General features: G+C 39.2%; 1 protein-coding gene across 4 annotated transcripts in view; it reads right to left on the reverse strand.

The window, feature by feature from the left end:
• The window catches only part of PRKDC (protein kinase, DNA-activated, catalytic subunit), a 210,775-nt gene that overhangs the window by 35,694 nt on the left and 160,535 nt on the right, over positions 1-14,546 (reverse strand). For all 4 annotated transcript variants that reach the window (XM_045050127.1, XM_011291282.4, XM_045050129.1 and 1 more), the window contains one exon: positions 3,932-4,121. In XM_045050127.1, the coding sequence (XP_044906062.1) occupies positions 3,932-4,121 (190 nt within the window). The remainder of the gene's footprint in view (positions 1-3,931; positions 4,122-14,546) is intronic.

A 14,546-nucleotide genomic window follows, 5' to 3' on the forward strand; every position in this document is an offset into this window, starting at 1 on the left:
CGGCACAGTTTTTAAATTTTGGTGTATAAATGTTGGTTGTTGTGTGGACGTCTTTTAAATCTTCCCTATCAAGGTTCAAAGACATTTTCCTCAAACTGGTGCCTTCGTAACTACCCCCCCTTCCAACTGCAAAGGCTAAAATTCCGAGGCATCCTCAGCTGCACCTTCTCCATCATTCCCAGCATCTCTGGGCTTCTTCTATCACTAACAGAGCATCTCGCACGCTGTCTGCATTCCCACCACCACCTCCCTACATTGAGACTTCACAGTCTCTTGCCTTTTCCCTGAGCAGCCAATCTTCCAAACAGCTTCTGACGTAGTCAACATGTTCAGAGCAGACTTCAATTCCCAGTTTCTCACCTCCATGATTTTGTTTGAATTTATCTTGTATCTATAACATCTTTCTCTTTTCTTCACGTGCAAACCCTGCTGTTTCCATAAAGCCTTGCCCAAATGCCTCCTTCTCCAGGAAGCCCTCTTACCAGGCAGAATCTCTCTTGTTCCCTAGGCTCTCCTAGCATGGTGACCTCTCTTTTCTTTGCCCACCTTGAACTTTTGTTGGGTCAAAGTGCAGCTCTTGTTCTCTTGCCAGACAGTGACCATGAGAGAAGGAGACATTGCTGGGTACAGTTTCTGAGCCGCACCGTGCTACTCATCACTACTCACAACTTCCTCCCCACCAAATTCCTAACCTCAAATCACCCCATTATGACCACAAACCCAGTCTATTCACCAAACTCCTGTTATGTCTGCTTTATAATCTTAAGACCTCTGGTAACTTTACCTGCCTTCTTTCCACTTCTGCTTCCTTCCATGTGCAATTAAGCCAGCCACCACTTTCTTAGCAAGATCATCAGCTGTTGTCCCTGTGTTACACCCACCTGGCAAAACCACACTCTGGGTATATCGAGGGCATGCCTCGTCCGTTCCTACATACTTACAGATGCACCAGAGACACGGTAGCCATGCTCTCTGTGTGCCCCAACAGTCCTTCCGTGGCTTTCCAGGCCCTCCACCACAGTCCACAATAGCCCACCACTCTCTCACTGTCCTCAGCTCTCCTCGGCTCAACCTCTGCAGAGGGCCTCACTGCCAGTTCTCAGAGAGAACAGACGAGCTCTCCCACTCACCTTTGCCTGAATCCTGTCCCCGCAAACTCCACAAGAAATCCGATTTCCCCAGTGACGTCCTCTCTCTCCCTAGCATTAGGCTTTAAACACCCTCAGGCACCTCCACCCTAAAGACCAAACTCCTCCCTGAACCCACTGGCTCCTCTGCATCTTGGCCTCCTTAGGGACAGCCTGAGCTCACTGTCCCTGAATCTCTACCTTCATCTCTTCTTCCACCCATTATGATCTGACTTCTCTCGTGAAATGATTCTCACCAAAGTCAACACAAGCCTCCCCTCAATGCAAGGGCACTTTGGTCTTTGCACACCTTTGCTCTCCCAGGTAATGACTTCTGCCCCTTCCTGTGGGCTCAGCCCCTCGGGGTCATCATCTAATGTCACCGTTTGGTTTCAGCTCCTTTGTGGGCACCTCTCCCTTTGCTCCTCCCAGAGCCATAGGTCTGTTTTGGCAACTGGTCTTGGTCGCCACATCCACTCCAGACAGTCCACATGCCAGTCACACATCATACCTCTATCGGAAGCATAATTCTTTTTCTCCAGAACTTTAGATTTCCTACGTATAAATTATCGCATAGAAATCACAACTTGCTTGTCTTAAACGCCTCAAATATTCAGGATGTCTTGAAATGAATGCACCATCGGCCACACAAAACACTCCTCCTCCTGCACCCCATCCACCAAATGACACAGGTGGAAGCAGAACCAGTCACACTGCCTCATCCACGCCTCCTCCTTTTTCTTGGAGGAGAACCTAGACTGGCTACCCGTATCAATCACGTGGATTGATACTGGGCAAGCCTTTGCTCTTCCTCCAATCTTTCTCCTCACTATAATCAGAATACTGTTTTAAAACTGCATATCTGGTCACCTCGATCCCAGGGCTTCCTGCACAAAGAAGCACGGCCTTTAAGTAGGGGCTAAAGTTCAACCGTTGCTCCACTCAAAACACCAACTGTCCCGAGCCACTTCTGGGTCTTATATGTTATTCCCTCCACCCATCTCACCTCTCAATTCCCAACTTAGCTATGACCTCCTACTCCAGGAAGCTTTCTCTGTTTCCATAAGGCTGGGTCAGGTGTCCTTCCCATGTGACTGTCCTTTAGTATTATTGTACTATAACTGCTCGTCTGTATGTCTATATTTTATTCAATTTAGTATCTCCAGCACATAATGGTGTGCTTGGTAATGAAAAAAAGGCAAAACTCAAATTTCAGTTCTGCTACTTTTGGAGAGTTTCAAAGAGCATGGGCAGGTAAACTGAAATGCACTGAAGGCTTTATGTGATCTTCAGACTAGAACTATTTTTCTCTCTTCACGTCTAATATTGCTGGTACTGGTACTACCTCTCTCTAGCCCTTATTTATATGGGAACATTTTGTTGACAACTTGCTAAGAAAAGCCAGCGTGCCACATGGAAGGGTTTTAGCCATCTTAGTAATTCTTACACATTTCTAAGTAATGCACTTGCAGCTCACTTCCTTCCCCTCTCTCACCAGAACCTTCTCCCAGTTTGGAGAAGTCTGAGCAGTAGTAGGGAGCACACATGTCTCTCCATCTGGCCCAAGCACCCTAACTTCCTGCTGAGAAGCCACATGCACTCCTCTTTAGCCATGTGCCTTAGAAGATGGCCCCAGCTGCAAGTAGAGCTAATGAAAAGAATCTTCCTTTTTTCTGCAAGAAATAGAAACTGTTTCTAATTCCAAGAAGATGTAGTATGGAGGAAGGAAGATATGAAACATCCACAGCCATTTCCAACTACAAAGGATGAGCCTGGGGCTGCTAGACAGACTTACTACCTAAGAATCTGAGAACAGGGGTGCCTGGGTGGCTCAGTTAGTTAAGCACCCAACTCTTGATTTCAGCTCTGATCATGATCTCACAGTTTGTGGGATTGAGCCCTGCATCGGACTCTGTGCTGACAGTGAGGAGCCTGCTTGGGATTAGCTCTCTCTCCTCTCTCTCTGACCCTTCCCCACTCATGCACACTCTCATCCTCCTTCCCTTCCTCTCTCTCTCTCAAAATAAACAAACTTAAAAAAAAAGAATCTGACCACAAAATCAGTATGGTATAAGAGAGAACTGAGGGAGAGAAAGCAGGCCCTTGCTGACAATATATTTCAGAGTATCTGAAAGCCAGATCTTCTAGACTTTACTCATAGGAACTAACAGATTTCTTGTATTCACCTAGACTGCTCTGGGTTGGGTTTTCTGTTATTTGAAATATACAAATCCCTATCTGATAAAATACCCATCTCAAAGAAAAACAGAGAAACTAGCACTTAAACTTACAGAAATATAAATTATTTCTACTAGAATAACATTCTTTGCTTTATAATAGCAATCTATCAATATAGGGTCATTAAAAGAGTAAGCTCCCCTAGTATATTCAAATATGATTTAAGTACATGAAAAATATGATTTAATATTTTATATACAAAAAATAAACCTAAATATATTTTATATTTTATTTTATACATAAATAAATACTTTATCTCCATGAAATAAGCCTAAATATAATTTGTAACTAACTGGCAAACATTCATTTTGTTAAACAGGATCCAATCTGATATTGGGTTTATTTTCTTTTTTTAATAACAGAAAATAATTATTTTCTAATGATTAACAAGTATGCAATAAACTTTAGAACTTCCTGGATAATTTTAAGTGTTTCTTCAAGTTTACTTTCTTTTAAAGAGAACAAAAATACTAAGTACTCAATTATCTTTGGGCTTCAGATTTTAAGGAGAAGTTTAAAAACCAGCTAATTTAAAGAAATAGAGGACTACAAACATGAGTACTCACCTGCTTTCTTGCACTTTCTACCATCTTCATTTTCATAGAAAACACACAGTTCTTAATCAAAGAACAGACCTCTTCTCCCTGTTCCTGGACTTCCATCCCATCACTGGGATCTCCATCACCATCCATGGACATACTATGATCATCTGGAGGAAGAAGAAGTTTCTCCTCGATTTTGCTGAGAAAGAAACAGCTACAAAAAACAAAGAAAAGTGAGAGTTAATGCCATAGATTCATGAAAGAAATCTTGGACATACAGTAAGCTACTGGATGGTATTAATAGGAATTCTACAGCTATTAAATTTTTGGTCATTTTTTAGACTGTAAATGTACACTCTAGGCACCAGATTTAATATCTATTTTTAATTAACCAACTCTTTAAAAGATATTTTTCTAGATATCATTTACTGCATATACCTCCACAAAATAAAGCATTTAAATGCACAATGTTCTCTCCATGAATGGGTGACATGACTATGTTGGCTCAGAAGCCATTTATTTCCCTTTTCATATCTCCCAATCTAAGGTCCTACCCCAAAGATGAAAATTGTAAAGCAGCAAACAGGTTATAATCACTGGGAATATGAAAAGATAATGCTATATTGCTACAAAATTATTTTTATTTGTATTATAATTTACATATCTGACTCTGTTCCAGTGATTTCATTTTCATTATTTTCATGTTAATAAACACTGACAAAGGCCCTTAACATATCCAACCCATCCCTGATCAATATTGTGGTAGGGTCCCCTCCCTAAGAACAAACAAACAAAAAACAAACCACAAGGCAACCTGGTTATATGTGTACATGACAACATCCCTCACGACCTTGTAACATGAGACCACTTAATCTAATCAGACTACATGTTTGTGTGTTACCATATATGGGAGACAATAAAGTAGAAAATATATAAAAAACTACACCACGTGGCACTCTGGGCTCAGTTCTTTGGGTAGGAACCCAACTGAGCTGTGCCAGCACGAATAAAGTTGCTTCCTGGAAAGATAAGCCTCGGTGTCACGACTCCCTGTGTGAGAATCCCGTGACATTACTTGGAGGCTCATCCGGGATTTGGAGATGGTGTGTTTCCACCTCCTTTGCCGCTGGGGATACGAACCTCAGAGTGCTGGGGGAGGCAGCCTCACCAGGGGCTAGCAGACCGCTAGATCCACAGGAGGCTAGCCCTCCTGGTATGTCAGGACGAGGATGCCGTGTACACCAACGGAACCCGTGAGTCCTAAGAACCAGCTCAGGGAGTGCCGCCCATCAGACTGGTAAGAACCTGGGTTCGTTCTGGCAGACCTCCGCTAAGAGGCAGAAGGGGAGCCTGACCACCTCCCAGAGTTGCCCTAATCATTCCATAGGGATGAGGAACAAAGCCACAACTCTTAAGGCGCTGAATGTAGGGTGGTGGGTTGGAGTTGCTGTGTGACTGTATGTGGGGACTTGTCTCTCATTCATTTCCTGGGTCAATGACTATGATAATTAGAGCCAACTGTCTCTGGTTATTCTACCTCAGAACAGGGACTTTAAGGAATATTCCCAAAGAGCTGCTGAAACTCCCTTTGTTTTGGAGAAATTCCTTGTCTCCTCCAAACTGACATGGACTGCCTAACTCCACTAGTGGAAAAGAGAACAAAAGAAACCTGGAGTCTGCTCCTTTGTCCGAGCTGACAAGATTTAAAACTGGGAATTCTCTTTCTCTTCCTTCTGCTGGCACCTCGTCTCTTCTCCCTTTCCTTACCACCCCCCCCCCCATTTCTGCGCCACCTAGGGTGAGGCCTACATAATTGGCTCCTCCTCCCACTCTAGAGATAGAAGTTGTGGAGCAAAGACCACCCATTTCAGATTTCCCCACCAGTTCTCTAGGTAAAAATTAACCATGGGGAACAAACTGTCTTACATGGACCCAAGTAAAACGTATTCAGTGTTTACGCTAATTTAAGTTTATTGGTTTCAGACAATTTTATCAACATTAATTAAAAAATTTTTTTTTCTACCTAGATTTGCTGAAGGTCAAATAAGCTCGTTATCTCTGTTCCAATTTATCAGCTAAAGAATGACTTAAAGTAATGGTTAACTTTATCTGTCTCATAGTTTTCATAGGTAATTGTTAAGATAGCTTTCAAAGTCTTTAGTAACCTAAAATGTTAAAGTTTTTGCTTGCATGATAAATTAGGATTACATTCACTGGATATCATGCGAGATAAGAGACTAAAGCACTAATTACCAGATGTAGGTTTGTGGTTCTGACTTGTTGCAGTGAAACTAAGGATATTGAGATCTCTTGGAAAATATGCCTCATGCTTAACTGATTCATAAGTTTGCCATCTAAGAAATTCTAATGTAACTGTTATAAAAATTATACCCAATAAAACTGCCAGAGCTCTTAACTTACTAGCCAAGCAGCAAACCAAAATGCGCAAAGCTATCTATCAAAATCTCTTGGCTTTAGATTATCTGCTTGCTTCTGAGAAGAGTATAGAAAGTTTAGCCTGAGCAACTACTGCCTACAGATAGATAATGAGTAAAAAATCATAGAGAAGATCACAAATCAAATAAAAAGGATTGCTCATGTCCCCATCCAGACCTAGAACGGTTAAAACCCCGGGGAGTTATTTGGAGGATGATTTTCAACTTTTGGGGGACTCAAAACTCTCATAAAAATTATCCTCCTAATTCTGGGAGGTTACTTAATCCTACCCTGCCTAGCTCCCCTGGTTACATGGTCTGTCTCCAGTCTCATTGAGGCCATGATTGAAACAAAAAACATAGCCACTTATGTAATGATGTTATGAAAATATAAACCTCTAAACAAAGATGATACTCTTTGACCCAAAATAATAGAGGGGTCCAAGCATCAGAGGTGGGAATGTGATAGGGTCCCCTCCCTAAGGGAAAAAAACAAAAATCAGGGGTGCCTGGGTGGTTCAGTCAGTTAAGCGTCCGACTTCAGCTCAGGTCACGATCTCATGGTTCATGAGTCCAAGCCCCGTGTCAGGCTCTTTGCTGGCAGCTCAGAGCTTGGAACCTGCCTTGGATTCTGTGTCTCCCATTCTCTATGCTCCTCCCCCACTCGCACTCTGTCTCTCTCTCTCTCAAAAATTAATAAACATTAAAAAAAAATAAAAACAAAAAACCACAAGGCAACCTGGTTATATGCGTGCATCCCTCATGACCTTGTAACATGAGACCACTTAATCAGATTGCATGTTTGTGTGTTACCATATATGGGAGACAAAGAAGTAGAAAATACATAAAAAAACTACACTATGTGGCACTCGGGGCTCAGTTCTTTGGGTAGGAACCCAACTGAGCAGTGCTGGCAGATATAAAGTTGCTTTCTGGAAAGAAAAGCCTCAGTGTCACGACTCTGCGAGAATCCTGCTACAATATCAATTAAGTTTTTGTTCATCTAGCGATTAATATCAATTTTCTTTTTTTTTTTTTTCCTTAATGGTTATTTATTTTTGGGAGAGAGACAGAGCACAAGTGGGGGAGGGGCAGAGAGAGAGGGAGACACAGAATAATCTAAAGCAGTCTCCAGGCTCTGAGCTTTCAGCACAGAGCCCCGACACAGGGCTTGAATTTAGGAACTGCAAGATTGTGACCTGGGCCAGAGCTGGATGTCTAAACGACTGAGCCACCTAGGCACTCCTAATTTCAATTTTCTTAGAAACACTGTAGCCAGAGAGACTAGCGTGTCCCACACATCTTTCTTTTGTTTTGTTGTTATTGTTATTCCCAACGTACAGGTCTTTCTAGTCATCTGCTTCTGCATTCCTGGCTCCCTACCTAATCTACAAGGGTCTCTGCCCTCCCAAGAGCTGCTACAGTTTAAAAAAAATTTTTTTTTAATTAAAAAAAATTGTTTTAATTTATTTTTGAGAGACAGAATGCAAGCGGGGGAGGGGCAGAGAGAGGGAGGGAGACACAGAATCTGAAGCAGGCTCCAGGCTCTGAGCTGTCAGCACAGAGCCTGATGTGGGGCTCTAACTCATGACCTGCAAGATCATGACCTGGGCTGGAGTCGGATGCTTAACTGACTGAGCCACCCAGGCTCCCCTAGTTGCTACTGCTTTTTAAGCTTTCACTGGTTTTAGTTGAAAGAATAAACAAGCAAAAGTTGTATAAGTACTTGATAAACATTTGAGGAAATAATTTATGAATGAAACATGAATGTTACACTATTAGTATGAGTCAAGTGCTCTGGCTCTCAGAAATGGAGGAGTGAGGTGGCAAAAAGGGGAGGTGGATACGTTTTCACAAAGTGAGATGGACTTTTTCCTGGGCTTTGAAAAATAGCCAGGTATTTTTCGATTTCGATTTCAGGTATTAGAGGAGGTAAGGAAGTTCCGACAGAGGAAACAAATTAAAAAAGGCAGACAAGTGCTGTGGTGTATGACATGTTGTTCTATCAGACTGGGGAGGATAGAACCAGGGAGAGAACCATCTTTCCACAAGTAACAAGAGTCCCCCTCTTATATGGCAATGTAAACATCTTACAGACCACCTTTCTGCTGATAATTAAAGCTCTAGATAAAATACCAAATACAACCACCTGAAGCCATGGAAAGTAAATACAGCATGGGCAGGGAAGTCAAAGCTAGGAGAAGGTGCTGCCATTTGGATGAGTTTCTGGTTTTCTCTTTCTTTTTCCGGTTTTGCTTTGAGGATAACCTTAGCTGCTGAGGGCTATGGTAGCCTGAGTGACTAAGATTCTGACAGGAACCCTGCTGTATTGTGCCCAGAGAAACCTAGAAGGGAGCCTAGGCAGACCAAAGGCTGCAGTGAGAATCCTCTAATTCTGTATATGAAGCCATACAAGTTTCAGTCTGCCTCCTGAAGTATGCATGTTCAACACTGACTGGAGACAGTGAAGAAAAGACTTGAGTACTCAACTGAGATGTGAATCAAGAAGGCAAGACAGAGTCCACTGTCCAAATCTAACTGCACTGATTGCTCGCTAAAGCAGTTATTCCTGGGAATTATGAAAGGGATTAGAGTATACACAAGATAATATTAACAATTTCTATATCCAAAATTAGTTGATATACAAAGAACCAGGAAAATGTATCCATTGTCAGTGAAAAAGACAGACAACAGATGTCAACTCTGAGATGACCCATACGCTGGAATTATCAAGCAGCTATTTTAATGATGCTCCAAGAGAGCAAAACAAAACCATGAATAATGAAAAGGCAGCTATCTCAGTAGAAAGTATGAAAAAAAGACAAATGTAAATTTTACAACCAAAAAATCCACTACTTAATGAAAGATTCACTACACTGACTTAGAGAGGAATTAAGAAAATACAGGAAAATGACAGTGACTTTGAAAACAGTTCAACAGAAATGATTTAATCTGAAGAATAAAGAGAAAAAAGATTGAATAAAAAATGAATGGAGCTTCAGGGACATGTGGGACAATGTCAAAAAGTATAATATATGTGTAATGGGCACCCTACAAAGACAGAAAAATTATAGCAGAAGTATCTGAAGAAACAATAACCAAAAAGCCTCCACATTTAGTGACAAAAATGTAGATTTGAGCAGCTCAGTGAACCTTAAATAGGTAACTTCAAAGGAAACTACACCTAAACATATCATAATCAAACTGTTGATTACCAATGATAATGAACAAAAATCTTGAAACCAGTCAAAAAGTATGATAGATTAAACACAGGGGAACAATAATTTGATTAATCATGACTTTCTTTTCAGAAACATGAAGGCCAAATGATACTGCTGAGGAGGAAGGAGGGATCCACCCAGAATTTCATATCCACAGAAAATAAAAAAAGTGAAATAAAGGTATCCTCAGATAGAGGAAAACAATAAAAGGAAAATAATAAAGCTATAATGAATGACAATAAAGATATGGAGATCTATGAACCATCAGGAAAAGAATTCAAAATACTTTTATAGAAATTTAGTGAACCAGAAGAACACAGACACAGACAACTAAACGAAATTAGGAAAACAAATGTATGAATAAGAAGTTCAACAACGACAAAAAAATAGAAACCATAAAACAAAACAAAAAACCAGTAATCCTAGAACCGAAGAATTCTATGACTGAATTGAAGAATTCAATAGAAATCTTCAAAGGCAGACTCAACTGGGCAGAAGAAATAATCAGTGAAATGATCCAGTGAGAGGACCAAAAATAAATGAATAAATAATAAATAAATAAAAATAAGTAAAAATAAAATAAAATAAATAAAAAACAGAATGAGTGAAGAGAGTCTATGGGACAACATAAATGAAACAATAATACCCACTACGGGAATCCTAGGAGAAAATATTATTTAAAATAATAATCGTGGATGGAACTAGAGAGCGTGATGCTAAGTGAAATAAGCCATACAGAGAAAGACAGATACCATATGGTTTCACTCTTATGTGGATCCTAAGAAACTTAACAGAAACCCATGGGGGAAGGGAAGGAAAAAAAAAGAGGTTAGAGTGGGAGAGAGCCAAAACATAAGAGACTGTTAAAAACTGAGAACAAACTGAGGGTTGATGGGGGGTGGGAGGGAGGGGAGGGTGGGTGATGGGTATTGAGGAGGGCACCTTTTGGGATGAGCAATGGGTGTGGTATGGAAACCAATTTGACAATAAATTTCATATATTAAAAAAAAATAAATAAAAATAAAAAAAATAATAATAATGGCTGAAAACTTCTCAAAACTGGGCAGAGAAATGGATTTCCAGATTAATGAGGCCCAAAGCACCCTAAACAGGTTGAATCCAAACCAAGCCACACAAGACACATTATAATTCAATTGTCAAAAGTCAAAGACAAAGACTTTTGAAAGCAACAAAAGTGGCACATCACATACAAAGTAACCTCCATGAGACTAGAGGTGGAGTTCTCAAAATAAACTTTTCAGGCCAGAAGAGAATGAGATGATATATTCAAAATAGTGAAAGAAAAACATGTCAGGGCACCTGGGTGGCTCAGTTGGTTAAGTGTCTGACTTTGGCTCATGCCATGATCTTGCGGTTTATGAGTTCAAGCCCCAGTTGGGCTCTGTGCTGTCAGCTCAGAGCCTGGAGTCTGCTTCGAATTCTATGTCTCCCCCTCTCTCTGCCCCTCCCTGCTCACACTCTGTCTCTCTCTTTCTCTCTCTCAAAAATGAATAAACATTTTTAAAAAATTTAAAAAGCAAAGAAACAAAAACTGTCACCAAAGATTACTATACCTGGCAAAACTGTCCTTCAGAAATAAAAGAGAAATAAAGACTTCCTGAACCATCAAAAGTTAAGGGAGTTCATCACCACTAGATCTTGCTTATAAGAAATGATAAAGGGAGTTTTCAAGCAGCAATAAACCACTGCTAATTAATATGAGAACATATGAAGTTAGTACAAAGCTCACCGTTAATGGTAAATATGTAGCCCAAGTCAGTTTCTCTAATATGGTAATGACAGTGCATAATTCACTTACAATGCTAGTTTAAAAGTTAAAAAACAAATGTATTAAGAATAACCTTGACTACAAGAATCTGCTATTAGATACACAACATAAAAAAACATAAATTGTAACATCAGCAATCTAATATGTGAGGGGCATGGGGAAGTAAAAGCATAAAGTTAAAAATGCTATTGCAGTAAAGTTGTTATCAGCTTATACTAAGGTGTTATAAGATATTTTATGTAAGCCTCATAGTAACCACAAAGGAAAGGCCTTAGTAAGTACATAAAAGATCATGATAAAGAAGTCAAAGTATATCAGTACAAACAGTCATCAAATCAGAAAAGACAGCAAGAAGCAAGGAACAATAGATCTACAAAACTGCCAGACAACAAAATGGCAAAAATAAGTCCTTACCTATCAATAATTGCTTTAAATGTAAATGGATAAAATTCTCCAATCAAAAGACAGAACAGCTGAATGGATAAAATAAACAAAAATCCAATATGTGACTAAGAGATTTACATTAGCTTTAAAGACAACACTGAGAATGGCTAACATTAACAACTCAAGCAACGACAGATGTTGGCGAGGATGTGGAGAAAAAGGATCTCTTCTGCGCTGCTGGTGGCAATGCAGACTGGTGCAGCCACTCTGGAAAACAGTATGAAGGTTCCTCAAAAAATTAAAAATAGAACTACCCTATGACCCAGCAATTGCACTACTAGGTATTGATCCAAGGGATACAAGTATGCTGTTTCAAAGGGGCACATGCACCCCAATGTTTATAGCAGCTCTGTCAACATTAGCCAAAGTATGGAAAGAGCCCAAATGTCCATCGATGGATGAATGGATAAAGAAGATGTGGTCTCTATATACAATGGAGTGTTACTTGGCAATCAAAAAGAATAAAATCTTGCCATTTGCAACTATGTGGATGGAATTAGAGGGTATTATGCTAAGCGAAATTACTCAGTGAGAGAAAGACAAATATCATATGACTTCACTCATATGAGGAATTTAAGATACAAAACAGATGAACATAAGGGAAGGAAAGCAAAAACAATATAAAAACAGGGAGGGGGACAAAACATAAGAGACTCTTAAATATAGAGAACAAACAGAGGGTTACTAGAGGGGTTATGGAAGGGAGGAAGGGGTAAATGGGAAAGGGGCATTAAGGAATCTACTCCTGAAATCATTGTTCCACTGTATGGTAACTAACTTGGATATAAGTTTAAAAAAAGGTTAATTAATTAATTAAAAAAAATAAAGACAACACTGACTGAGAGTGAGGGCATGGAAAAAGATTTCAAGCAAATGGTAGCAATAAACAAACAAATAATAAATAATAAATAAATAAATAAATAAATAAATAATAAAAATACACCTTAAGCTAAAAATGTTAAAAAGGTCATTATATAATGATAAAGTGGTCAATCCTATAAGAAGATGTAATAATTATAAATATTTGTGCACCTAACATTGAAGCATCTAAGTATATAAAGCAAATACTAAATGGAAAAATTAGACAGCAAGACAATAATAGTTGAAGACTTTAGTGTCTCACATTCAAAAATGGACAGATCATCCAGACAGAGAATCAATAAGTAACCAGTGGATGTGAACAAAACTGTAGACTACATACCTAAGGCACATGATCAAACAGATGCAGGAAAAAGCATTTGACAAAATTCAACACCCATGCATGCTAAAACAAAATAAAACTTTCAGAAAATATGAACAGCAAATAATTGGAAGGGTACTGAAAAACATAAAATACCTAGGAATGAATGTAACAAGACACCCAACACATCCATAAAAAAAAAGTCATTGCAATTAAAGTAGTAAAACTTTCACTATTTGCAGAAGACATGACACATATATAGAAAACCATAAAGATGCCATCAAAAAAACCCTCTTAGCAGTATTAAAAAAATTCAGTAAAGCTGTAGGAAACAAAATTAATATACAGAAACCTGTTGTGTTTCTATACACTAATAATAAGTAGTAGAAAGAGAAGTTACAGAAACAATCCTGTTTACAATTGCATCAAAAGGAGTAAAATACCTAGGAATAAACTTAACCAAAACAGTGAAAGATCTTTACTCGGAAAACTGTAAAACACTGATTAAAAAACATGAATATGACACAAACTAATGGAAGATATTCCATGTTCATGGATTAGAAGAAACAAAATTGTTATAACCCCCATACTACCCAAAGCAATCTACAGATTTAATGCAATTCCTATCTAAATACCAACATGTTTCACAGAACTAGGAAAATAACACTAAAATGTGTTGTAGAACCACAAAAGACCCCAAATATTCAAAACCTTGAGAAAGAACAAAGGTGGAGTTATCACAATCCCAGATTTCAAGCCATACTACAAAGCTGTAGTAATCAAAGCAATATCATACTGACACAAAAACAGACACACAGATCAATGGAACAGAACAGTAAGTCCAGAAATAAACTCACACTTATCATATGGTCAATTAGCCTATGACAAAGGAGGCAAGAATATACAATGGGTTAAAGACAGTCTCTTCAACAAATGGTGCTGAGAAAACTGGTCAGCTACATCAAAAGAATGAAACTGGACCACTTTCTAATACCATACACAAAAATCGATTAAAGACCTAAACGTGAAACCTGAAACCATAAAACTCCCAGAAGAAAACATAGGCAGTAATATCTCCTACAACAGCCACAGAAACATTTTTCTAGATATGTCTCCTCTGGCAAGGGAAACAAAAGAAAAAATAAACTGCTGGAACTACACCAAAATAAAAAGGTTTCGCATAGCAAAGGAAACAATCAATAAAACTAAGAGGCAGCCTACTGAATGGGAGAATATGTTTGCAAATGATATATCCAATAAGGAGTTAATACTCAAAATATATAAGAGCTTATACAATTCAACACCAAAACAGCAAATGATCTGATTTTTAAAATGGGAGTAGGACCTGAATAGACATTTTTCCAAAGAAGACACACAGATGGCCAACATATGAAAAGATGCTCAATATCACTCATCATCAGGGAAATGCAAATCAAAACCACGAGAGGGGTACCTGAGTGGCTCACTCAGTTAAGCATCTGACTTCGGGTCAGGTCATGATCTCACAGCTCATGAGTTTGAGCTCCGCGTCAGGCTCTGGGCTGACAGCTTGGAGCCTGGAGCCTGCTTT

This window comes from Felis catus, chromosome F2 (assembly GCF_018350175.1).
Source record: "Felis catus isolate Fca126 chromosome F2, F.catus_Fca126_mat1.0, whole genome shotgun sequence".
Taxonomy (NCBI): domain Eukaryota; kingdom Metazoa; phylum Chordata; class Mammalia; order Carnivora; family Felidae; genus Felis; species Felis catus.